The sequence below is a fragment of the Triturus cristatus genome, chromosome 4_1 (assembly GCF_964204655.1).
Source record: "Triturus cristatus chromosome 4_1, aTriCri1.1, whole genome shotgun sequence".
NCBI lineage: Eukaryota > Metazoa > Chordata > Amphibia > Caudata > Salamandridae > Triturus > Triturus cristatus.
The window spans coordinates 1,012,531,147-1,012,552,327 of NC_140585.1; the positions used below are offsets into that span (position 1 = coordinate 1,012,531,147).

Genomic DNA, 21,181 nt, shown 5'->3' on the forward strand with positions numbered 1-21,181 from the left:
CAGGCCCTCGTCACCAGCCGACTGGACTACGGCAACGCCCTCTACGCCGGTACCACCGCCAAGCTCCAGAAGAGACTCCAGCGGATCCAGAACGCCTCAGCCAGACTCATCCTCGACATCCCACGAACCAGTCACATCTCCGGACATCTGAAAGACCTTCACTGGCTCCCCGTCAACAAAAGAATCACCTTCCGCCTCCTAACCCACGCACACAAAGCCCTACACGACCAAGGCCCGAGCTACCTCAACAGCCGAGTCAACTTCTACGCTCCCAAACGCCACCTCCGATCAGCCAACCACGCCCTCGCCACCGTGCCCCGCATCCGAAGAGCGACTACAGGAGGAAGGTCCTTCTCCTACCTGGCCGCCAAGACCTGGAACTCCCTCCCGACCGACCTTCGCCTGACCCAAGACCACCTCTCCTTCAGGAAGAAGCTGAAGACCTGGCTGTTCGAGCAGTAGCGGCACCCCCCCCCCCCCCAGCGCCTTGAGACCCTACAGGTATGTAGCGCGCTTTATAAGTGTCAATGATTGATTGATTCCCCTTTGTTAAAAACGTCAACATTGTATACAAGGAGAACCAAACTGTACACTGTACACAGTAAATCACACAAAAACATGTACAGATTATGCAATCTTTGGTTGTTTTATTGGAATCAATCATAGAATGGACACAAGAGTATAAGAGGAGAATTGTCAGCATTGTTTCTTGGTGAGTTGAAATCTTAGGGGATCAATTGCATTTTAACAGATGAAAGGATAGGAGTTTAGAGGAACCAGAAATTAGCATGTCTGTAGAATCATTCTGCAGGAACCTAGATCAGATCCTGTGATCCCCTAAAAGAGAGACAAAAAGCGAATAATTATTAAGACATCTCCGAGGAGAAAACCTGATCAACATGGCCTGAAGAGAACTGTTAAGCAATGATCAAGCTCACTGTATCTTGTTATTCTGCACACATGTATAATATAAATTCTGATTGTGTATGTCAACACTGATCATCTCAAACTGTAAAGCTGTAGCCTTCTTCAGCACTGAGCAGTGGAGAGTTGAATGGTTTGTGAATGAAGCGCCTTTTTGAAGAAATTAACGTGAATGCTCTAGAAACATACACAGTGTTGATTATGAACAAAATCCTTTTGAGCAGCAACATTGATCAAACTTAGAAAATGATCCAAAATTAAATATCACTCAAATAAATGTTCGAACACCTTTAAAGAGGACAAATAAATCTCAATGGACTTAATTTCCTGTTGTTTACCAACATGGCGTGCGAACGAATCGTGCAAGTAAATAGAAATTGGACTCTGCGATACAGTTGATGGGCATTAGGGATAAGCTTCAGTGATATTTTCCAGTATGACTGAGAACATTACGAATGGAATAAAAATATGACCACAGTGTTCATGCAAAATGTATATTTTATTACAGCTACTTGTTCCACTAACATTTATTCCTGCTTTTGAATATGAATATGTTTCTCATCCAAACTCACTCCTACAACCATTTACAATAATTCTAAAAAACCTGATAAGAGAACCTTTTGATTTCTTGCTGTTTTTGCCTAGTGGATTTCAGTTGTGGTTACCCTTTAATGTCTGATATGATAAATCATGTTTTGCGTATTAGAGAAAGGTAAGGAAAGGTTTCATATTATTATTACGACCAGATGACATTGTCCCAAGAGTTTCCACATAAATATCTGCAGATTTGCACCCTCAGACTGCCCTCTGATTTACAAAATCGGCCGTATCAGAGACTATGCCTGGTGATTGGTGGAATCACATATGGTATCACTTATGTATTCAGAACTTGTCTTTGGAAACTTTAAGCTAGCCAACAATTCGGAACATTCTCAGTAGCGGACGCTTGCTTTCTAAAATGGTGGTGCAAATGTTTGACCCACTTACTGTACACATAGACTCAATTACTCAAACCTGCGTTTTTTCTTGAAAGACTCCTTCACTGACAGTATGGGCCAGAGGCCGTTTGCTCCTGCTCCCTTCACGACTTCAGGCCGGCATTTGAAGTCATTAACAGCAGCGCCTGTGGCTCGGCTAATTTGCTGCCAAGACTCAAGAGGGAACGAGAACTTGTTACTAGAGGTGGAAAGGCTCCAATCCTGATGCTCCTCTCGTGCTGCTGCTAATATTGCCCTGCATGAAAGAAGGACCACGATTAGCTGTAGCGGCCTGCCTCTACGCTCCCTGAGGCATTGGGTGCCTGTTCTCCAGCCAGCTGTCCAAGAAAGCTCAGGTTAGAGAGGTTTAAAATGTGCATGTCAGACTGGCCGTCACAAGACAGTCAGCCAAAGTGACATGCGCATTTTAAATTGGAGCAGCAACTACCACGGCCTCCTGCTGCCAATCAGCAGCAATTCCTCCCCCCCAGTGCTGCACCTCTGGTGGGCTGAACTGAAGAATAAAAAGGTAAAGAAATTAAATCTGTCATGCCTGCTGCACTGTCAGTCGGTGGTGGGGGGGACGTTCCTCCGCTCCAATGGAGCAACTACAGCTGGCTATTTAATGCCTGTTCAGACACCTAATTACTATAAATTAGCCTTGACCTCAATATAAGTAGGGCCTGATTTAGATCTGAGTGGCAATGAAAACATCTACAGCTTCTGCTAGAAGTGCTACATCCAGAGGAGAATAAAAACATAACATTTCCTCGACCTAGAGCTAATATTGTCATGGAAATTCCACTGATGTATTATCTTCTGGATTTAGCACTTCATCGAGAATGTTTAGGCTCTTCCATTACCATTCTCTAATTTATAGCATGTATTTTGTGTTCCCACCATGGAACTCAGTTCAGTCAAGCTGCCAGATAAGGGAGTTTGAAAATGCCCACCCGGGAATCGTTCTACATTTTGTGGCTCTATCCAAGTGTGCAGTTTGAGAGGAGGCAAGATCCATCTAGAGTACCCTCTCCCAGGGTGCAGTTCAATGATAGACTCCCAGTGATGGTCCCATGGCATCCATCCTTAGTTGGGCTGAACCTTTGATGCAAGCAACTTGACGCTGCAACACAAACTATGCAACCCCTCTTTGACAGGGTTCTATATCTTGAGTGCAATTTGAACCATCACCCAGCCTGGTGGGTTGATTAAGTTTACCTAACCAAAGGAGGGAGTCAACAAGCTGAGCTTCAAAGAGCAGTGAGGCCAACTAGTGCTCCCTGGAGGGGTGCACAGCACTGTATTGTGCAGCAGCAGAATATTCATATCGCTGTGAAGCGCTGGTAAAAATGGCAGTCTCACGTAGGTAACACCAGTGCCCACTTCTCTTTAGAAAGGGCTGCACTTTAGAGGCCCAAGATATGATATGAAGGAGGTTTTTCACGTTGACCTTTCAGTTCTAATCCATAAGTTTTAAAGAACATTTCTGATGCGACAATATGGTTGCTAAATCCCCTCGGCAGCCTATTACACAAAGCCTAAGGATACTGGTTGCATGTCATAAAGGGGTAATGTGCCCCAGTTTAAGGGAAAGACTATTCACTAGTATTAAACACGTCTATGGAGAATTACAGGGAATGATGAATTAAAGCAGTCAGGGATTCAATCTAACATGGAAGGGCGGCGTCACTTTCCATATACATTCACAGGCATTCCTGATGCACATGCCTGCATTTACAATTTCGAAATCCTGAAAAAAATTGCAACACAAAACGTTTACAGTAGTAGAGTAAAAGTTTAATATCCATTTGGCCTGTGAGCCAGAATCACCTCCTGCTGTGTCAATGCTGTGTTCGCTATAACATTGATTTCTTTTTAGCCAAAAATATATTGTTTCGAACGTATTCACGATCTGTCGTGAAGCTTAGATAGAAAAATATATATTTACCTTATTTTCCAAGTAAACCACCGCCACCGCCGCCAGTAAGTCCTCCTAAAAGGCCAGGCAAGTTTTTAAGCGCATCCTTGTAAAGAAAGAAAGGGAGTGAATATTTCAAAGAAAAATGTGTAATTAAAACAAATTGAGATACACAAATGTAAGAATGCCAAACTATTATAGTCCATCATAGACACATTGCTAACCTTGTTTAGGATAAAAAAAATAATGTCATTTATAGCTGTCCTATTTGTTGTCAGCAACTCTGGAATCATTAGGACATTACATACAGTAACTGATGAATAGGAGAAAAGGGATGCCCTCGCTGAAAAAAAGTCCCCGATTTAGTATCAACCGTTACGAACACGGCTCTGTAGTTTAAAAAGGTGTAAATATAGACATAGCTGAGTGAAGAATCCTATACGACTGGGGTGCACTCAATACTGAACGATGCTGCAATGCTTTGGTCAGAAGTACCATGGAATTCCTCCATAGAGCTAATTCTCCCTAAGAGTTTATTCATTCCAGTACTAGACCTGCGCCCTGCCTACTACAGCCGATTCTCCAGACACTACCAGCACGAGGGACTGCTCTGTCCATTGTATGACTTTAAGTGTGTACAGGGTCGACTTCATTGCTGGTGGCGCCTGGTGCGACAATCTTTTTGGGCATCCAGAACCTCCTCTTCGGATTCCCTCACTACCACCCAGCAAAAGTGACCCTCATCACTCTATAGCCCCTCTTTCACATACATTTTTTTTATTTTAAAGCGCTGGTAAAAGCTGGCTTTACTAAACCACTTAGCTACACATAAAATACAGATCTGTTCTTGGCAGCAGGCATATTAACCCTCTGTGCTACTTTATGATGAGTCAAAATTGCCACTAGACAAAACTCTGGCCTCTCTCTCTAGAGGGAACATTGATCACAAGAGTTATCTAGACATTTTAATAGCTGCCTGAAAGCTGAATGCAGGAGGAATTCCTCATTCTTCATTTAAATCACAAGTTATTGATAGAAAAACAGCACCAGAAGACTGACCCTGGGATGTGTGGCAGTGACATTGAACTCAACACATAAATGATGAATGTTTTTCAAAATACCATGAATCCCCTCGAGAAAGGGCGGCATCCCTCTGCTTAGCATAACACACCTAACAATGTTCTAAGAGCGAGAGGTTATTCACTCTGCTCACTTCCGAAATAAAGAAATGACACTATTAAATAGCTGTGTATAGTCTCTGACCTTACAGTGGGTGATACTGACAAAAGTTGGTTTGAACTTACCGCTACTTTCAGCAGAGCATCACCCTGGGGGAAGAAAACATAGATGTGACTTTAGAGTAAGTCTTTCAAAGACAAAAAAACGAGCAACATCAAGAATACAAAAACAAATCCTGGAGACAATTAAACATCGGTATATTCGGTTGTGAATGTAAATTTACAAAAAAAATCCTTTTTTTTATGCCTGCCAGGAATTCGCGAGCGATGCCTGGCACCCTTAAATGGTCTGTGCTCGTAATTCCCACTCAATGGATGGGAAAGTGGCATTCCAATGCCTTGTTTGACTTGGAAGTCCCACCTGTTTCCAACACGGAAATGGTCAGAGATTTGCTTCATCACAGGGCTGGCAAAGCCCCACTTCTAGGATGAGAAGTGGAATTGGCGTGGGTCTTGGGGAAGTGATTTCTCCTTACGGATATATGATTTCCCCATGGAGAAAGCCAGGGAGCATATTTACAAAGAAGTGGCGCAGTGCAGCAAGCAAATGTGATGCGCTGCATTGCGTCACCTGTAGAGGGCAGAACCTTGCCATATCTTCACAGAAATGCTGCAGTTCTGCTCTCCCCATGCGTTAGGGCACTTTATGCTGCATATAGACAATGCAGACACCAGTGCGCCATAGTGCAAGGGTAACTGCTTTGTGGTCAGGATAGAATTTGTACTTGTTCCTTCCTACACAAAAAAAATATTTTTTGAGACTACGTTCACTTCATATGTGTCCTGCAGAATGAAAAACACAGGCTTAGAGCAAGTAACATAGAGAAATAAAGATATTTCCGCTTGTTAAGCCAGCATCAGGTATTAGCACCATTTTGATGCAAACCCATGTCTACATCTCTTTGTGAATATGAGTTTGCGGCAAAATCCAAAGGTGGATACACGGGAACGCCTATAGAATGCCTCCGTGACACAAAGTAACACAAGGCAGTGAAATGTGTTGCAATAATTTTTCACAACAAGGCCACACAAATCGTCACTAGCCTGAATTTGTAAACACCAAAAAGACTTTTGCGTCAGGGTTGCATCAATTTTTTGAAACGCGCACCAAAGGGTGCATTAGCACAGAGGACCACATTAAACCATTGCAGACGTCTCCATTATAGAGACCTCTACAAAGTGGGAAGAGGAGTCTTTTTAAAAAGTTGCATGGCATTCTCTGAAGTGCGACTGGAAACCTGTGCTTGGTGCACTTCTTGGAATGTTTGTGAATTAGGAAAAAAATGGAAAAGTGCATTCAGGTGAAGGAGTAAATCTCCGGACTTGCTTTTCCATTTTTTACTCAATAGGGTCTCTTCTAATGCTATTCCAAACTGGCAGAAACTTCGCTTTTTCATGCATGAGGAGCGATGAAGAAAAGGAAAAACTCACTACAGTGCTACTCCTCAGTGTACCACTGTAATAACAGGCAAACAAGGAGCGGCCACAACTACAGTTCATAAGAACAAGTAGTGTGCTTCTAATGGCCAGCCGAAGAAAGTAAACCACAGCATAAAGCTCTAGCAGCAAATGTGTTGTTGTTGGTCATTATTACAGGACTGTACTGTAGCAGAAAGTGGTATGGCTGCTTCCATCAATTGTCAAAATGGCCAGTTCCCACTTCAGAAAACCTACAAGAGAGGTCAACAATAAACAACAGTCTCTAAATGGTCAGAGAACAACAACCAGGAGGCATTTTAAATTAATTCTCTAAAAAGCAGAGCAGATGATTGTCAGTGAAACTGAGACAATGTGGAAGGTGTTTTGACCTACTGCCACCGCTTACTGTGTTTTTTTTTTAATAGCGCAATCATGGTTTACATTATTTGTGTTTCAAAGGGTTTTGAAATACAATAATTTTTTCACATTTGCTATTAAATATGATGTGAGAGAGGATGGTCTGTCTGAACATTCTATTGAGTCATCACTATTACTGTTGATGGGCGTGCTTGGTGTTCAATGTCTGACGAGGCCAGAATTATCGATTATTTTAAGAACTGGGGCCTTTGTTTTTAAACTCCTGCAGCCTACTCGTAGAATGTTAGCAGTGAAATTGATAACAAGTTATGACTCCCAAAGTATCATCTAAATTCTAATGCATCTGCTTAAAGTTGCTACTGCACACACTCACAATTTCATTCCAGAGATGGCAGCCACTAATTATTGTGATCCCTGTAATGACCAAGGTAATTCAAACGCTACATTGTTGCAGATGACTGTGAGCCACTCAAAATCAATTCAATGAAGCAGTGGTGCAGCAACGAAGGGAGGCATTCGGGATAGAAGAGAGGGTGCTCGTTCCACTCCCATGCAAATCCCATTTTAGCTACAACTCCCATTTACGCCCTAATCAGGATAATAACATCACTCTAATTGTAAACACTATTTGAAATTGGGTTTCTCATTGGCACAGGTAAACACCCTGTCCAAGCAGTAACCACAATCTTAGTCAGGGTAAGTCACAAACACACCCTAAATTAACCTGTGATCACCCTCTGGTAGCTTGGCACGCAGCAGTCAGGCTTAGCTTAAGAGACAATGTGTACAGTATTGGTGCAACATTTAAAACAGTACTGGAGAGTCTTTAAAGTGGGGGAGATTTCAAAGACATGGCTTTTAAGTGCACAGAGGGCCTCCTTTTCTGCCCTGGCTCCAGATACACTACAGGGTGTTAAACAGTCCTTCGTGTGGGGACAGGACACAACCTTTTCGGGTGTAAGTGTGAGGCTGTGCCCAGCTCCTCCCTCCCATTCTGCCCCTGGATGGCCCATCAGAATGTGGATGGCCCATCAAGTCACACCTAAGCTCCCTTTACGTGTGGCTGTCTTTAGGGAATGCACAAAGCCCAGCTGTCACCCGCCCCAGACGTTGATTCGGAGACAGGCGCAGCAGACACAGAATGGCTAAAGTAAGAAAATTACAACTTTCTAAAAGTGGCATTTTCAGACTTGCAATTTAAAATCCGACTCTACCATAAGTTGTGATTTTAAATTGTGAGTCCAGAGACACCAAACTTGAAACGTATATCTCTTCACAATTGTTAATTACACTTAAAAAATGTAATAAGGTAATTCCAATGTTATTCTATGGGAGAGATAGGCCTTGCAGTAGTGAAAAACAGATTTTGTAGTTTTTCACTAGCAGGGCATGTAAGACTTAAAAGTGCATGTCCAACCTTTTAAATACATTGCACCCTGTCCTCTAGATTGTCCAGGGGCTACCTTAAGGGGGACTTATATGTATAAAAAGAGAAGGTTTAGGCCTGGCAAGAGGTTTATCTTGCCAGGTCGCAATAGCAGTGTAAACTGAACAGGCAGGCTCTGTAATGTCAGGCCTGAGCTATGGTTAGAGGGCTACTTAAGTGGTTGGCACAATGAATCCTGCAGGCCCACTAGTAACATCTAATTTACAGGTCATGGGCACATTTAGTGGCATTTACCAGGGACTTATGAGTAAATTAAATGTGTCATTGGAGATGAGCAAATATTGCTATGTTTAGGAGAGAGAGCACAAGCACATTAGCGCAGGTTAGCAGTGGTAAGGTGCACTGAGTCCTAAAGCCAGCAATATGAGATCAGAAAAATCGAAGGGGTAAGCAAAACGTTGGTGGGAAGACCACCCTAACGCTGTCAGGTCTAACACACACTGTGTTTGCCAGCACAATGATTGCCACGTAAAACCTGGCATGAATTGCATGGCAGAACACTCCACCATGCTAGTTTGCTCATCATCAAGAGAAAAACGTGACATCAGAGCCCTATACATTATTCTAAGGTCTGGAATTTACGACTTGCGCACAGTGCATATGTAAATGTTTATTTTTAAGAAAAATGTGCATGATGCCTACAGGTACTAAAACAAACTATTTTGCGTGTAATGCATCATGCACAGATTCCACAGGACGTTGTGCACTGCTGTTTTGCTTTTTAGCTTTATTGGCAAGCAAAGAACAAGATTTAAGATTAAAAATGTGGTTTGAGTGCAAGCTGTTGTGTTACAGGCTACTAGAATACAATCTGAAGCCACATGCTCAGAGGAGAGAACTAGTGGGTCTCTGCTCTTGCAAAGAGGTTGAATGAGCCAGGACAGCGCCAGTGCCAGCACCAGGACTGTGCCAGCGCCAAGGCAGAGCCAGCGCCAGCACCAGGACAGCGCCAGCACCAGGACACCTTTGGGTAACTGCGCGCTATTTAAATCTGAATAACATAACACAACATAACAAAAGGCTCTGAAATACCAGAACGCACCCTTGGGCTACTTAAAAACGAATCACTCACCAGAAGACCGCACACTAATTTAAATGCCGGTTCTTCAAGACCAAGTTTCACCTAAAAGACAATTGAAAAACTAGTGAAATATACTTTTATAATAAACTGCAAGGAGAAGATGAACAAGCAGCAGACAAATGTCACACGCGATTAGAATTTGCAATAGTTAATTTCATCATATGTGACTTCTTATATTAGAAGCAGATTACCAAACTGAAATGAAAAAGGTGTACTCTCTTTATCTTTGCCATTTTAGCTTGGTAAGAAATATTACTGGTTCACAGATTAAAAAGATATTTTAATACAGCTTTATTTTCAAAGTCTTTAACAACAATGTTATCAATATTATCCTCATTTTACATTTCGCATTTGCAACTGACAATTGTTGAATTTCAAATAGGCATCAGTGCATGTTTGTGTGCACACCCAGAGCACATGCACGTGTGCAGAAAGGTAAGAGCCACTGTACCTCCCAGGAGCGTGAACATATCCAAGACTCACAAAGAGGCAGGATCTACTCCTGGCCTGACAGCAGCAGCCATAGGGAGGGGCCTAAAGCAGACATGCGTCCCGCATGAATCCTCCCTACCTTGATGCTGCCATGCACAGCAATAATACACTTGCACTGCGTGAGTGCTGGTGTAATCTGTGATATTCCAGACCATTTGTTAAAGATATAAACGCGTCATTTTAGATAGTCTTACAGGGAACGGCCCAATAAACACCCTCTCCTCCCAGGTGCACGTGTGAGACTTACGCATGCAGGGAGTGCTATGCAGCCCCTGTGCTGCCCACTCTGCCGTCCTGCGACACATGCAGCCCGTTAGTCAGTGCGGGGCCTGTGCGTTCCGCAGTCTTGGACAACATTTGTGCTGCACGATGTGTGCATTAGAGATGTGCACTCAGCCGCTTGTTCTACGGATCCTTATGTATTAGTTCTTAATCTGGCGCCGTTACAGTCTCAGAGGAGTTCATTTCCTTGGAAAGAGTTCTTGCATTTGAACCCGTGACTCTAGATGCCAGAAGAGGCTACACCAGGGTGTTTTTCCCTTTTCAAACAATAGTTCATGTCCCCTTCATTTGTTGCCAGAGCACGAACAGAAGCCTGACTCCCAAAACTGTTTGTATCTGTGTGTTATTGCTGGAAATGGAAGTGTGTGCCACACCAAGGCCTCGAGTAAAACGCTTCCACTCACAGGAAAAGCTCTGTGCAAGGACCTGTGTTGGTTGTTCTACGCTTTAAACTATCATTTTACCTTTTAAATCACTGTAATATTAGACACTTGTCAACAGAATTTTACTGAGATGAGCTGTAGGATTGCACGCACACATATGATATGTGCTATACAAATACAACACACATACATACGTGTATACATAATAATCCCAGCTGATGCTGTAAAATACTAATGTGCAGATGTTTTTTTTAAACCCCGAATGAAGGTCCTTCGAGAATCTACATTGTGCCTGATAACATTCACCTTTTGGATCTAAAGTGTTTTCTTTCTTGTGAAGCAGGGGCACTGGGTGCAAGGAATGGCTCCCTGGCTGCCAAGCCTTAGCCTGCTAGGCACAGCTGTCCTCCTGTAGCAGATGCTGGCAAGCGCTGGTGGGGCTGGGTCCCTGACAGCTCTCTTTCACAGGGATCATAATGGTCTGTAGGGAGCACTTTGGTTTACGCTCACAAAACTGCAGTATGTCACATTTTAATATCAATGCTGGTTATGCAAAGTGGGGAGGGGGAGTGAGGCACCGATAACGATTTAATCAAAAGAATACCATTAAGTCATTATAGGTTGTTGCCACTTCATGGAGAATGTCCATTGAGCCACGAGAAAGACTCCCTGGTTCTAGACTTTCACATGGTACTGTCCTTGGCTTACCGGTTGACAATAAGATGCAGTATATAGTCTCAAGTATTTATAAGGAGAAAATACATTCCAAAACAGTCATTGATTCTAAACAGCTGATCTTACCAGGATGTCTCTGACAGGACCCTGCAGTTGTTTAATCAGGTCTCCAACTTGTGCAGTTATTTCTTCCTGGAAGGGAATTTATAATATATTAGAAAGACTTTACATAACAAGCATCTACACAAAACCACATGGAAATATTAACTAATACTTTACTTGCAACTATAGCTGCTGCTTAGTTGAAGATGTACAATCCTATTAGATGTGCAGTTCTCACCCATTATTATTCAAAAATGTTTCCTGTCCATTAATCTGTTCTGTGCTGCAAAGCGAAAACTCAAGTACTAAAGTGTTTATGTTTCTCTTGCACATGGCATTGGTTAAACATCTTATAGAAGTGTTTGCTCACTTACCACATAGAACAATTTATCTATGTAACCTTGGGCCTGTTTGACACAGGGCCGTAGCAATGTATGGATCTGCTATCATTCTTTCTGCTTTCCTTCTGCACGCTGTGAGACGTCAAGGTATGAGGACAGCACAACACCATATGGGGTGTGACGCCATGGCAAAATGGGGATGCAGACTCCGTAACCGTAGCCTGCGGTGGCTCCCTGTCAGGAAGAGATGCCACTTCAAGCTGCTCCCACACGCTTACATGCCCTTCCCAGCACTAGACCAGAGTACCTGAACGACCACCTGACCTTCCACCAGCCCATCAGACACCTGCAGTCTGCCACCCTGGCCCTCTCCACCATCGCCCTCATCCATAATACCCGAGCCGGAGGACACTCCTTCTCCCACCTCGCAGCCAAAACCTGGAACGAACTCCCCATCCACCTCCAAACCTCTACCTCCCTCTCTGACTTCAGGAGTAAACTCAAGACCTGGTTGTTCAAGTAACTCCACCTCACGCAAGCACCTGGATACCCCTTGGGGTGATTAGTGCACTTTACAAGTTCTGATTGATTGATTACACATTTAATTGTGAAGTGTGGTAAGGCGTACTGTGATATGGTGTCCGGCTCCAAGGAGCAGTCAGTCATCTGGGGTGACGCATGGCATGACCTGCGAGGATACGGTGTTGGACTGTGTTGAAGAGCTGAGTCCAATCTACAGCGCCTTGACACCACCTGGTTTTAGTGCGTTTTATATATATTCATCCTATCCTATATAAATATTCATCCTATCCTACAGGTACAGTTGCTAGCGGCTTCATTAGCACTGAAGATAATTTTTATAACATGGGAAAACCCATCTTTGGTACGTAATTTGAGCCCTGATTTATACTATTGCTTCCATGTGCATCTTCATACATTGAATGCACATAACCATCCCCCACAGTATTAAATACTCTCAGACATGTAGTTGTGTAGGCTTCAGCACCAAGAATGAGTATCTAAATTGCTGGTAAATGTGCATAATGCCTGTATGCAAATCACACAATGTTGCGTCTGAGTCCTCTCGTGATACCGGAAAGAAAACTGTGAAAAGAAAAGGACTCCCTAGAACTTTGATCACGTCACAATGATGCAAGCAGCAACCGTGTGAAAATATGGGTTTGCCTCGTTGTTTGCACCACTGGGATAATTATATTCTGTAGTCCCCGAAATCTGACTTCACCTGCGGTTAACTATTGATTAAGAAAGCTTGGTTTGAAAGGTGTTTAGTTTGAATCAGCTTAGAGATGCCTAACCTGTCACACAAGTGTCCTCACAGTGTCTGAGTTAACCAGACACTAACATCATTCATGTGGTGAAAGAGTGTGCCTGGGTGGGACAATAACATGACACTTGCATGCAGAGTGAATGTCTGGGACAGACTTTCACAAGTCTCTGCATCACATATTTACCGAGAGCAAAAGAGGGAAAACAAACAAACTGCTACTGCTTACCACAGTTTTTTTCCCACCGAGCAGAATTTCATCAACTGTGCAGCCAGCTCTTTCCTAAAAGGTAAAGGAAAAACGTACAATATAAATATAGTATACACAAGACAATTTAAATAAATAAAGATGCTAAAGGCTACGAGGATTCCCTACTAAGTCAATTTTTTAAATAGCATTCGTTTATTACAGATCAATACGATTTTTAATCGTGCACAGAGCGTAGAATGCACTGTTAGCTGAGTGCAACTCTTGGACTCTGTCCGCCAGACTCTCCCTTGAGTCTGTATTTAACCCCAGTAACAGCTGGGGACACTCAGGCACCAACCTCTGATACCAGTGGGCATGGTGGCACCCCAATCTAGATCTCTGCTTCTGCCTCACCACAACTTGGGACAGTTTTCTACAGGCTAGCCTGGCACTAAGATATGTTCAGAAAAAGTGTTTTTGAAAAATCAACCACGTGTTATGATCATATTAACCGTAAAAGTCCAAACATGTATGTGCGAACATTCAACAGCATCATTGTACACCATTGTGCAAACCCACGGTTAGTAGGGGCACATTAAAGGAATTCATTAAAATGTTCGGATTCTTGGAAAGGGACAGGTTGTTTGAAGACAAACATAGAAGACGAGCAAGGTAGGACACACTCACCAGCACTTCTTTTGCTTTCTGTGCCAGATCTTCCCATTCCTGCAAACTGCACTCATTGTCTGTTCCCTTCTTGTCCTGAGATAAAATAAAAAAGAATCATGGAGAAAAACTAAATGGAGCTTTTGGTACAAATCAATAGGGCACAGAGAGACAATAAGTGCAAGACTACAAAAACCATTCTTTGGAAGTAAAAACTGTATTTCTTTCTACTAAGAATATGCTAGCTTCAGTCACAAAGTTTGAACTTTTTGAATAATGAAATCCTTGAGGGCCAGAATTGGAGAATGTCGCAGAGGAAATGATGCTTGCATGAGGTATTACGGTAATGGCTAATGCAGAAATACTGTCAACGCGAGCCAGGTGCTCATGCAGGACTCTTGTATGAGACTGCGCACGCAGTCAAGGAGGCAGCAGAGATACCTGGTGGATCATTGATACCTGCTGACACCGGTGTGCACAGAGACACTCAGGAAAGCGCCACTGATGGGACACTTGGAAGCTCTCATTCCACCCTGATGTGCTGTTCGCGGAATATGGTAGCCAGGGAGAGATGGACCCGGGAAATTAGAGAGAGGAGACCAACATCGCTCACAGGTTCTGAGGGACACGTCCCTTACTGGATACTGAGGGGAACTCCGGGAGGGGACGGTGAAACAACATTCACATACCTTGAGGTGAGAATTGAACAAGGACAGAGTGGGCTGACTGACAGCATCACGTCATCCTAAGCTGCAGCTAACACAATACTCAGAGCATGACTAATACTTTGGCAGTACCTGGCAGGTGTCATATGAGCAGACAAGAGCTTGCACGCTTCTCAGAAATTCTCCAAGATCTTTCTCCTGTGAGAGAAAGAAAGACAGTGAGCCATGTGTGTTACTGCTGTGCTGGCAATAGTGAGAACTTAAAAGGACAATACATGCTGCTCCCTCAGGCTTCACCTCCTAGCTGCCACCCATTCATTTGAATGTTTATACATACAGATACATCTGACTCTAGTCCTACTGATGAGAAATACTGTGGCATGAGTAGGTTAGAAGCACTCAATCATCAAAGCTGACTTACCTACTCGGTTCTTGAGTCTCAGTTTTATGTTCAGCTGCACTAACTCACCTGTCACAGACTGACCTGTAATCTCATGGGCTTCCCACCTCCCTAGGGAAGGTGATGCAGTGAACTTAGAATCATTACCAATGTTCTCAGAAGTAGCGACACCTTCTCAATAGACATTGAACTCTACCCAAGTGGACATCTGTTTGCCTCCGCCTGTGGGTCTGTGGCACCGCGAGGAGAGCCCCTCTGACACTGAGATCAATAGGGTATCTAATACTTATCAGTGTAAGGATGAGGCTTTCGAAGCTGCACGGGCCATGGTGTGTCTCTACTAACACCCGTAGATGTTATGATGCCCCTGTGAAGGGTGTCCATTGTGGATTCTGGAGGGCTCATTCCATTCTCAATTTTCATGAAACCACAATGTAATGGATTTATTATCTTAATTCTTTGTATGTAAGCAAGTTTGATATGTTTAGACCTATAGTCTGACGTGAGGAAGACACCGTTGGATGCAGCTTGGACACCTCGTCACTAATGAGAAGGACACAACAGTGTTGCTACCTTACAATAAAAGACTGTACCAGCCGAAACTCAAAGATTCTTGCTCGTGGAACATACCTGCCAATGAATGAGATATAAAAACGAGAACCTTATGCGATGTGATATTCCACTGCAGAGGCGGGACTGGAATTTTAAGGCAGAGGCCCTGGCTATGAGTGAAGGTTAAAATCCACAAATCAGAATTAGTTCCGGGGTTGGTATTCTAACATATGCAATAGTTATCAGTCCCCACTGTTGATGGCATTTACCGGATTAAAAGATCTGGTAAAAGGCCAAACTGTATTGCGTTTGGTATGGTAAAAAACGCAAACATTCATGTAATGTTTCATTTCTAGGGTGAAAACATGGAATAGAAGTAATTTACTTAATCTGGTGGAAATACCCCACCCTAGTCTACCACCATCAGGGCCGTAGGGTACAGGACATGCCTTAACAATAATGGGTGTTTGGGCTACAAGTAGGAAAACCCTTCAATAGACTCCAGCTTTCTCCCCCTTAATGATAAACTCACCAGAAGCTTATTGAGACACTCAGAAAGAGGGAGGCCAGGTGCGGCAGAAGCTGAAGAAAAATAAACATGCCCAGTGATTAAAGAACATATTTTAATATATGTGGTTACCAAACAAGCAGTGTTTCCACTAGAAAAATGTGCTGCAATTAAAACATTGATAGACAATTGTCAATAACTTGTAAGAAGAGATCATAGATTATTCCAGAATGACCTTTAATTATAAACAAACTATATTTTACTTCGGTACCACAAACACATAATACTGTCATCGCATATAAATTGTAAGTATGGTGGATCCAAAAACAGCGGTTCAAACGTTTTTTCACCAAAAATAAAGGAAAAAAGAAATGTTTCTGAGCAACGGGGAGTGCGGCAAATAGAGGCAGTGGTGTACCTGGGGGGTGGGGGGGAGCAGGGGAGGGGGGGCGAGGGGTAAGTTTTCCCTCCCTCGTTGTCGTCTGCCTACCCTGCACACCCAAATCGCCACGGGCGGCAACCTTTCTAGCTACGCCATAGGGCCGACGGTGGCAAAGGAAAGTGCGCAAAGTGGTGAACACTGGATGTAGATTGCACCTCCCATTAAAGACTACAATTTATGTACCCACATTTAGAACAGCGCTCACTAGTACCCAAGTGTGAGTACATCCGTAGAGTGCTGTGACCCTGTTGTGTGGGTAGTTAACAGACCATGGTTCGCTCACCAGTACCCAGGTGTGAGTACATCCGTAGAGTGCTCTGACCCTGTTGTGTTGGCAGTTACCAGACCATGGCTCTCTCTCCAGTACCCACGTGTGAGTACATCTGTAGAGTGCTGTGACCCTGTTGTGTGGGTAGTTAACAGACCATGGTTCGCTCACCAGTACCCAGGTGTGAGTACATCCGTAGAGTGCTGTGACCCTGTTGTGTGGGTAGTTAACAGACCATGGTTCGCTCACCAGTACCCAGGTGTGAGTACATCCGTAGAGTGCTGTGACCCTGTTGTGTGGGCAGTTAACAGACCATGGTTCGCCCACCAGTACCCAGGTGTGAGTACATCTGTAGAGTGCTCTGACCCTGTTGTGTGGGCAGTTAACAGACCATGGTTCGCTCACCAGTGCCCAGGTGTGAGTACATCCGTAGAGTGCTGTGACCCTATTGTGTGGGCAGTTAACATACCATGGTTCGCTCACCGGTACCCACGTGTGAGTACATCCGTAGAGTGCTGTGACCCTGTTGTGTGGGCAGTTAACAGACCATGGTTCGCCCACCAGTACCCAGGTGTGAGTACCTCCGTAGAGTGCTCTGACCCTGTTGTGTGGGCAGTTAACAGACCATGGTTCGCTCACCAGTGCCCAGGTGTGAGTACATCCGTAGAGTGCTGTGACCCTGTTGTGTGGGCAGTTAACATACCATGGTTCGCTCACCGGTACCCCCATGTGAGTACATCCATAGAGTGCTCTGACCCTGTTGTGTGGGCAGTTAACAGACCATGGCGCGCTCACCAGTTCCCACGTGTGAGTACATCCGTAGAGTGCTCTGACCCTGTTGTGTGGGCAGTTAACAGACCATGGTTCTCTCACCAGTACCCAGGTGTGAGTACATCCGTAGAGTGCTGTGACCCTGTTGTGTGGGCAGTTAACAGACCATGGCTCGCTCACCAGTACCCACGTGTGAGTACATCCGTAGAGTGCTCTGACCCTGTTGTGTGGGCAGTTAACAGACCATGGTTTGCTCACCAGTACCCAGGTGTGAGTTCATCCGTAGAGTGCTGTGACCCTTTTGTGTGGGCAGTTAACAGACCATTGTTTGCTTCCAAAGCCCACTCACCACTCAACGGATTGCCTCGTGAGGCACTTACGGTGCACAACATCCAGTAATGTACAGTCCACGAGTCAGCATGGGAGTAGAAATGTACCCACTCGTGGAGGCAGGACTGATATGCACATTTATAAACCGGGTTCATTTCCTATTGTACTCTATAGATCTTTCTCAAATCTTGCACACTGGATGGATGTGTTGAGAGTTCTAGTGAAGCTCACTCCCTCTGATAGCAGTGGGAAAGCAAACGAGAACTTGGTTTTTTCCAACATATAGATGTAGTGCAAAACTGTAAAACTATGTGATGTTACTAACCATTTCAACTTCTGGTCTGACATTTAATGCTTGCGCTGAGCCATGTGAATGGGGTGGAAGATATCGGAACATTAACCTACAATTGTGTTCTTCTTATTCTTTGTCCCAAGAAGACTCATCTGTGGCAGGAAGCGAACTTGACTTGCTACACCTGCAGAGAGACCATGGCTTCAAAGATCATATCTGTACTGACGTCCTTCAGAAACATCCATGCATGAACCTTAATGGATATATTCATAGTTTTGCTGGAGTCAAGGTGACAAAAACTAGCCATTGAGGTTAAATTAAGGTGTCCCCTATGTGAGTTACATTTCGAACCTTGATGCGAGGTACCAGTGGTACCAGTTCATGGATAAAAACTTTATGATCATATCTAAGGGCTTCAAACTCACTCAATGTCTAAAACACTCTGGTATCATATGAGGCAGTCTAAGCACACAGCCCCGTATTGCTCGGCCACTCACTCTTGAACGTCATCCTCTGGCATGTGCTGCCTTGGACACTCTCTCGAGAGAGTGTCTCCCTTGGATTTGTCTCCCAACACAGTGTTTGCTGCAGCTGAGGTGCCCGCAGATGGCCCCACACAAGAATGTGGAAAGTGTGTGGTTATTTGAGTAATACAGTTATGCAACAGGTACAGTAACCGGGCACAGACTAAGTATGTGGGTCAGAAAGAAACTGAACCCCCTCTCTTCAAGCAACACAATTCCCCCACACCGTAGGAATACACCCATTACACGTCTCTGTCCATGGACTTGAATCCTACCCCTAGGCTCTCGCCCTTTGCTCCACACTCTTGTTTCCTGGCTAGGTCCCTTCTATACAAAGGCTCACATTCGATGTCATGTCTTACAAAACGCGACGAGATGTCAAAGTACATGAACATGCGCGAGCACAAAGATATTATAAACACGTTATGATATACTCTGGAGCTCCTCAGGGGTGAAGCAGGTATACTCACCGACAGCGATGCCGAGGGCCACGAGCAGGAAGACGGCTGAGGACTTCATGGCTGCGAGAGGCTTCTCTCAAGACGTCAGCTGCAGGCCCCGTTCGAGTGCTGATGGACCCCTCCCTGGAGGTCACCTTCATTTATACCCGAAGAGACCTCTCGACTCCGCCGCCAGTGCCAAGCCACACCAGGAATGCCCTTCTTCACTTAGTTCTTGGCACACAGATTGCGAAACGGTCATTCAAGTGTTTTCTTTCTTCAAACCTCTCCGTTTGACATAAAGTAGTGATTGGCATCTCTGTGTTTGATATTCCCTTTCAAATAAATGTGGGCACAGGGATGTGGGCATTCCATCTGGCACTGTACTATTAAAAAATCATTTGAATTCTCTTCCTTTTAATGTTTTAATGCTGTTCCACAATCGTCTTCACAAAGATGAAAGGAACGTCAGCGGATGAAAGGGTATTAATTACTCTTTAAGAAAAATGCCGTCATTTTGCATAAACTATGTTACTGACTGAGGCGCAGTGCATTATGCCTGCTGTGCTTACAGGATATTAGTGTGAGATGAGCGATACCCACATCTTCTCGGGGTAACAGGTGCTTTATGCACAGAGGTTCTCTGGGTGACAAGAATTATGCATCGGACCAACATCGAAGCCCAGGAGCTAGCGCCCAGTTCCCCTTCTCGATCCTGATGGAAACATATTTTCCAAACATCTTTTAACTGTTTGTGGCCAAGTGAGCCTCGGACAATAACTTTTTAAAATGTCATGAAACGGGCTTCAGAGGCAATTGCTCACTCAACTTTCCACGGTATATTGGTGATATTCACTTATTCTAATAAGGCTCTAACAATAAAAGACAGGAAGCTGTTCGTGTGTTACAAACATTACTCCACTGCCTCCAGAGTGGACGGTAATAAGCTATGGGTTAATTTACTGTCAAGGGGAATCGAACATGCTCGCTTCTTATTAGTGGAACTTCACACTGACGCCTGGGTCGAGGTGAAACTCTCAGACAGTAGTCGACTTCCACCAAATATTCCAAAAGACAACAGTCTAGAACAGGGGCTTGTCCCCGCATGTCTTTTGTTTTCACTTTATATTTTGTTGCATATATTGAAATATAACGACGTCAATGCCGCCAAATTTGCAAGTACACCTGCCAGTCATTTAGCATATGCTGACGACATCTCTAATTCTAGCTTCCACACAAATTGGTTTACAACAACAGCTAAATCTGCTAAAATGTTCTAATAATTTGTAAAGTTTTAAGATATACCGCAGAAAAATAAATGTACTTTCGATGTACTACCTCAAGGTTTAGTTGGGCATTGGAAAACAACATAATTGAACAAGTTATGGGATGCGAAAAACTTGGAGTTGAAGTAGGCAAGAAACTGAATTTTAATCTTCACATAACATGTTTATTGAGTAAATCGACAAAGGTTTCTATAGCAATTGAATGATTCTTCAAGAAATGTGTCGGGCCATCGACCCAACTATTACAGCTGCAAAAGCAGAGCTAATTTATTTGATTTTATAAGGATCGCTGGCCTTTAAACAACAGACTGCACTTAAACTTGAGACATTGTTTAAAAAGCATCTTCACAGTATCTTAAACCTAAGATATTCTATGCCACAGTGTCATTGAAGACTTGAATTGGTCCTGCTCTCACTGACTGCATTTAATAGTCTTAATATTATCAAATATGATTGTGACAGCATGACCTGTGATGAGGACCCAATACAAAATCTAATTTAAAAAGAAGTTAGCACTTCAATTGAAACGTAGCAATATTTAGTCAATCATAAGATTAGCTCTTTACTAATTGAATACAAATTGCCAGATATGTGCCATCTCTTAGATAGACCGGTCCGAACATTCATTATTTATAAAAACGACTATTAAGATAGGTAATTGTTCATTGGACCTTGATCAATCATCAAAATATAAAAACTTAAGTATTTACAGTCAATATATACCATGAATAAGCAATTGTACCTGGACTCCACAGGAAATTCCTAAACAAAAATATTTCTTATAGGTTTCAAACTTTTATATTTTTCTTTTTTACAATTTGAAGGACCGTGGAATAGAGCCATTGAGTACGACGTTCTATGCTGGCTACATCATTGTAATGAACAAACAATTGTACAAGAGACAA

General features: G+C 43.5%; 1 protein-coding gene across 1 annotated transcript; it reads right to left on the bottom strand.

The window, feature by feature from the left end:
* Positions 1-621: 621 nt before the first annotated feature.
* LOC146855979 (ranaspumin-like) lies at positions 622-19,166 on the bottom strand. Its single transcript, XM_085653930.1, has 10 exons — positions 19,021-19,166; positions 15,948-15,997; positions 14,596-14,661; positions 13,820-13,894; positions 13,172-13,225; positions 11,341-11,406; positions 9,374-9,424; positions 5,124-5,147; positions 3,850-3,925; positions 622-837 (listed from the first exon to the last, which is right to left on the bottom strand). The coding sequence occupies exons 1-9, from the start codon at positions 19,067-19,069 to the stop codon at positions 3,851-3,853; spliced, it is 510 nt and encodes a 169-aa protein (XP_085510056.1). The 5' UTR covers positions 19,070-19,166; the 3' UTR covers positions 622-837; position 3,850.
* Positions 19,167-21,181: the final 2,015 nt, after the last annotated feature.

Excerpts from the sequence above, each read along its gene's own strand:
- LOC146855979 (XM_085653930.1), bottom strand. The coding sequence starts at position 19,069 with ATGAAGTCCTCAGCCGTCTTCCTGCTCGTGGCCCTCGGCATCGCTGTC. Across the intron at positions 13,895-14,595 it reads GCTCATATGACACCTGCCAG|GACAAGAAGGGAACAGACAA; the intron begins GTACTGCCAAAG and ends ATTTTATCTCAG. Across the intron at positions 5,148-9,373 it reads AATTAGTGTGCGGTCTTCTG|GGTGATGCTCTGCTGAAAGT; the intron begins GTGAGTGATTCG and ends TTCTTCCCCCAG.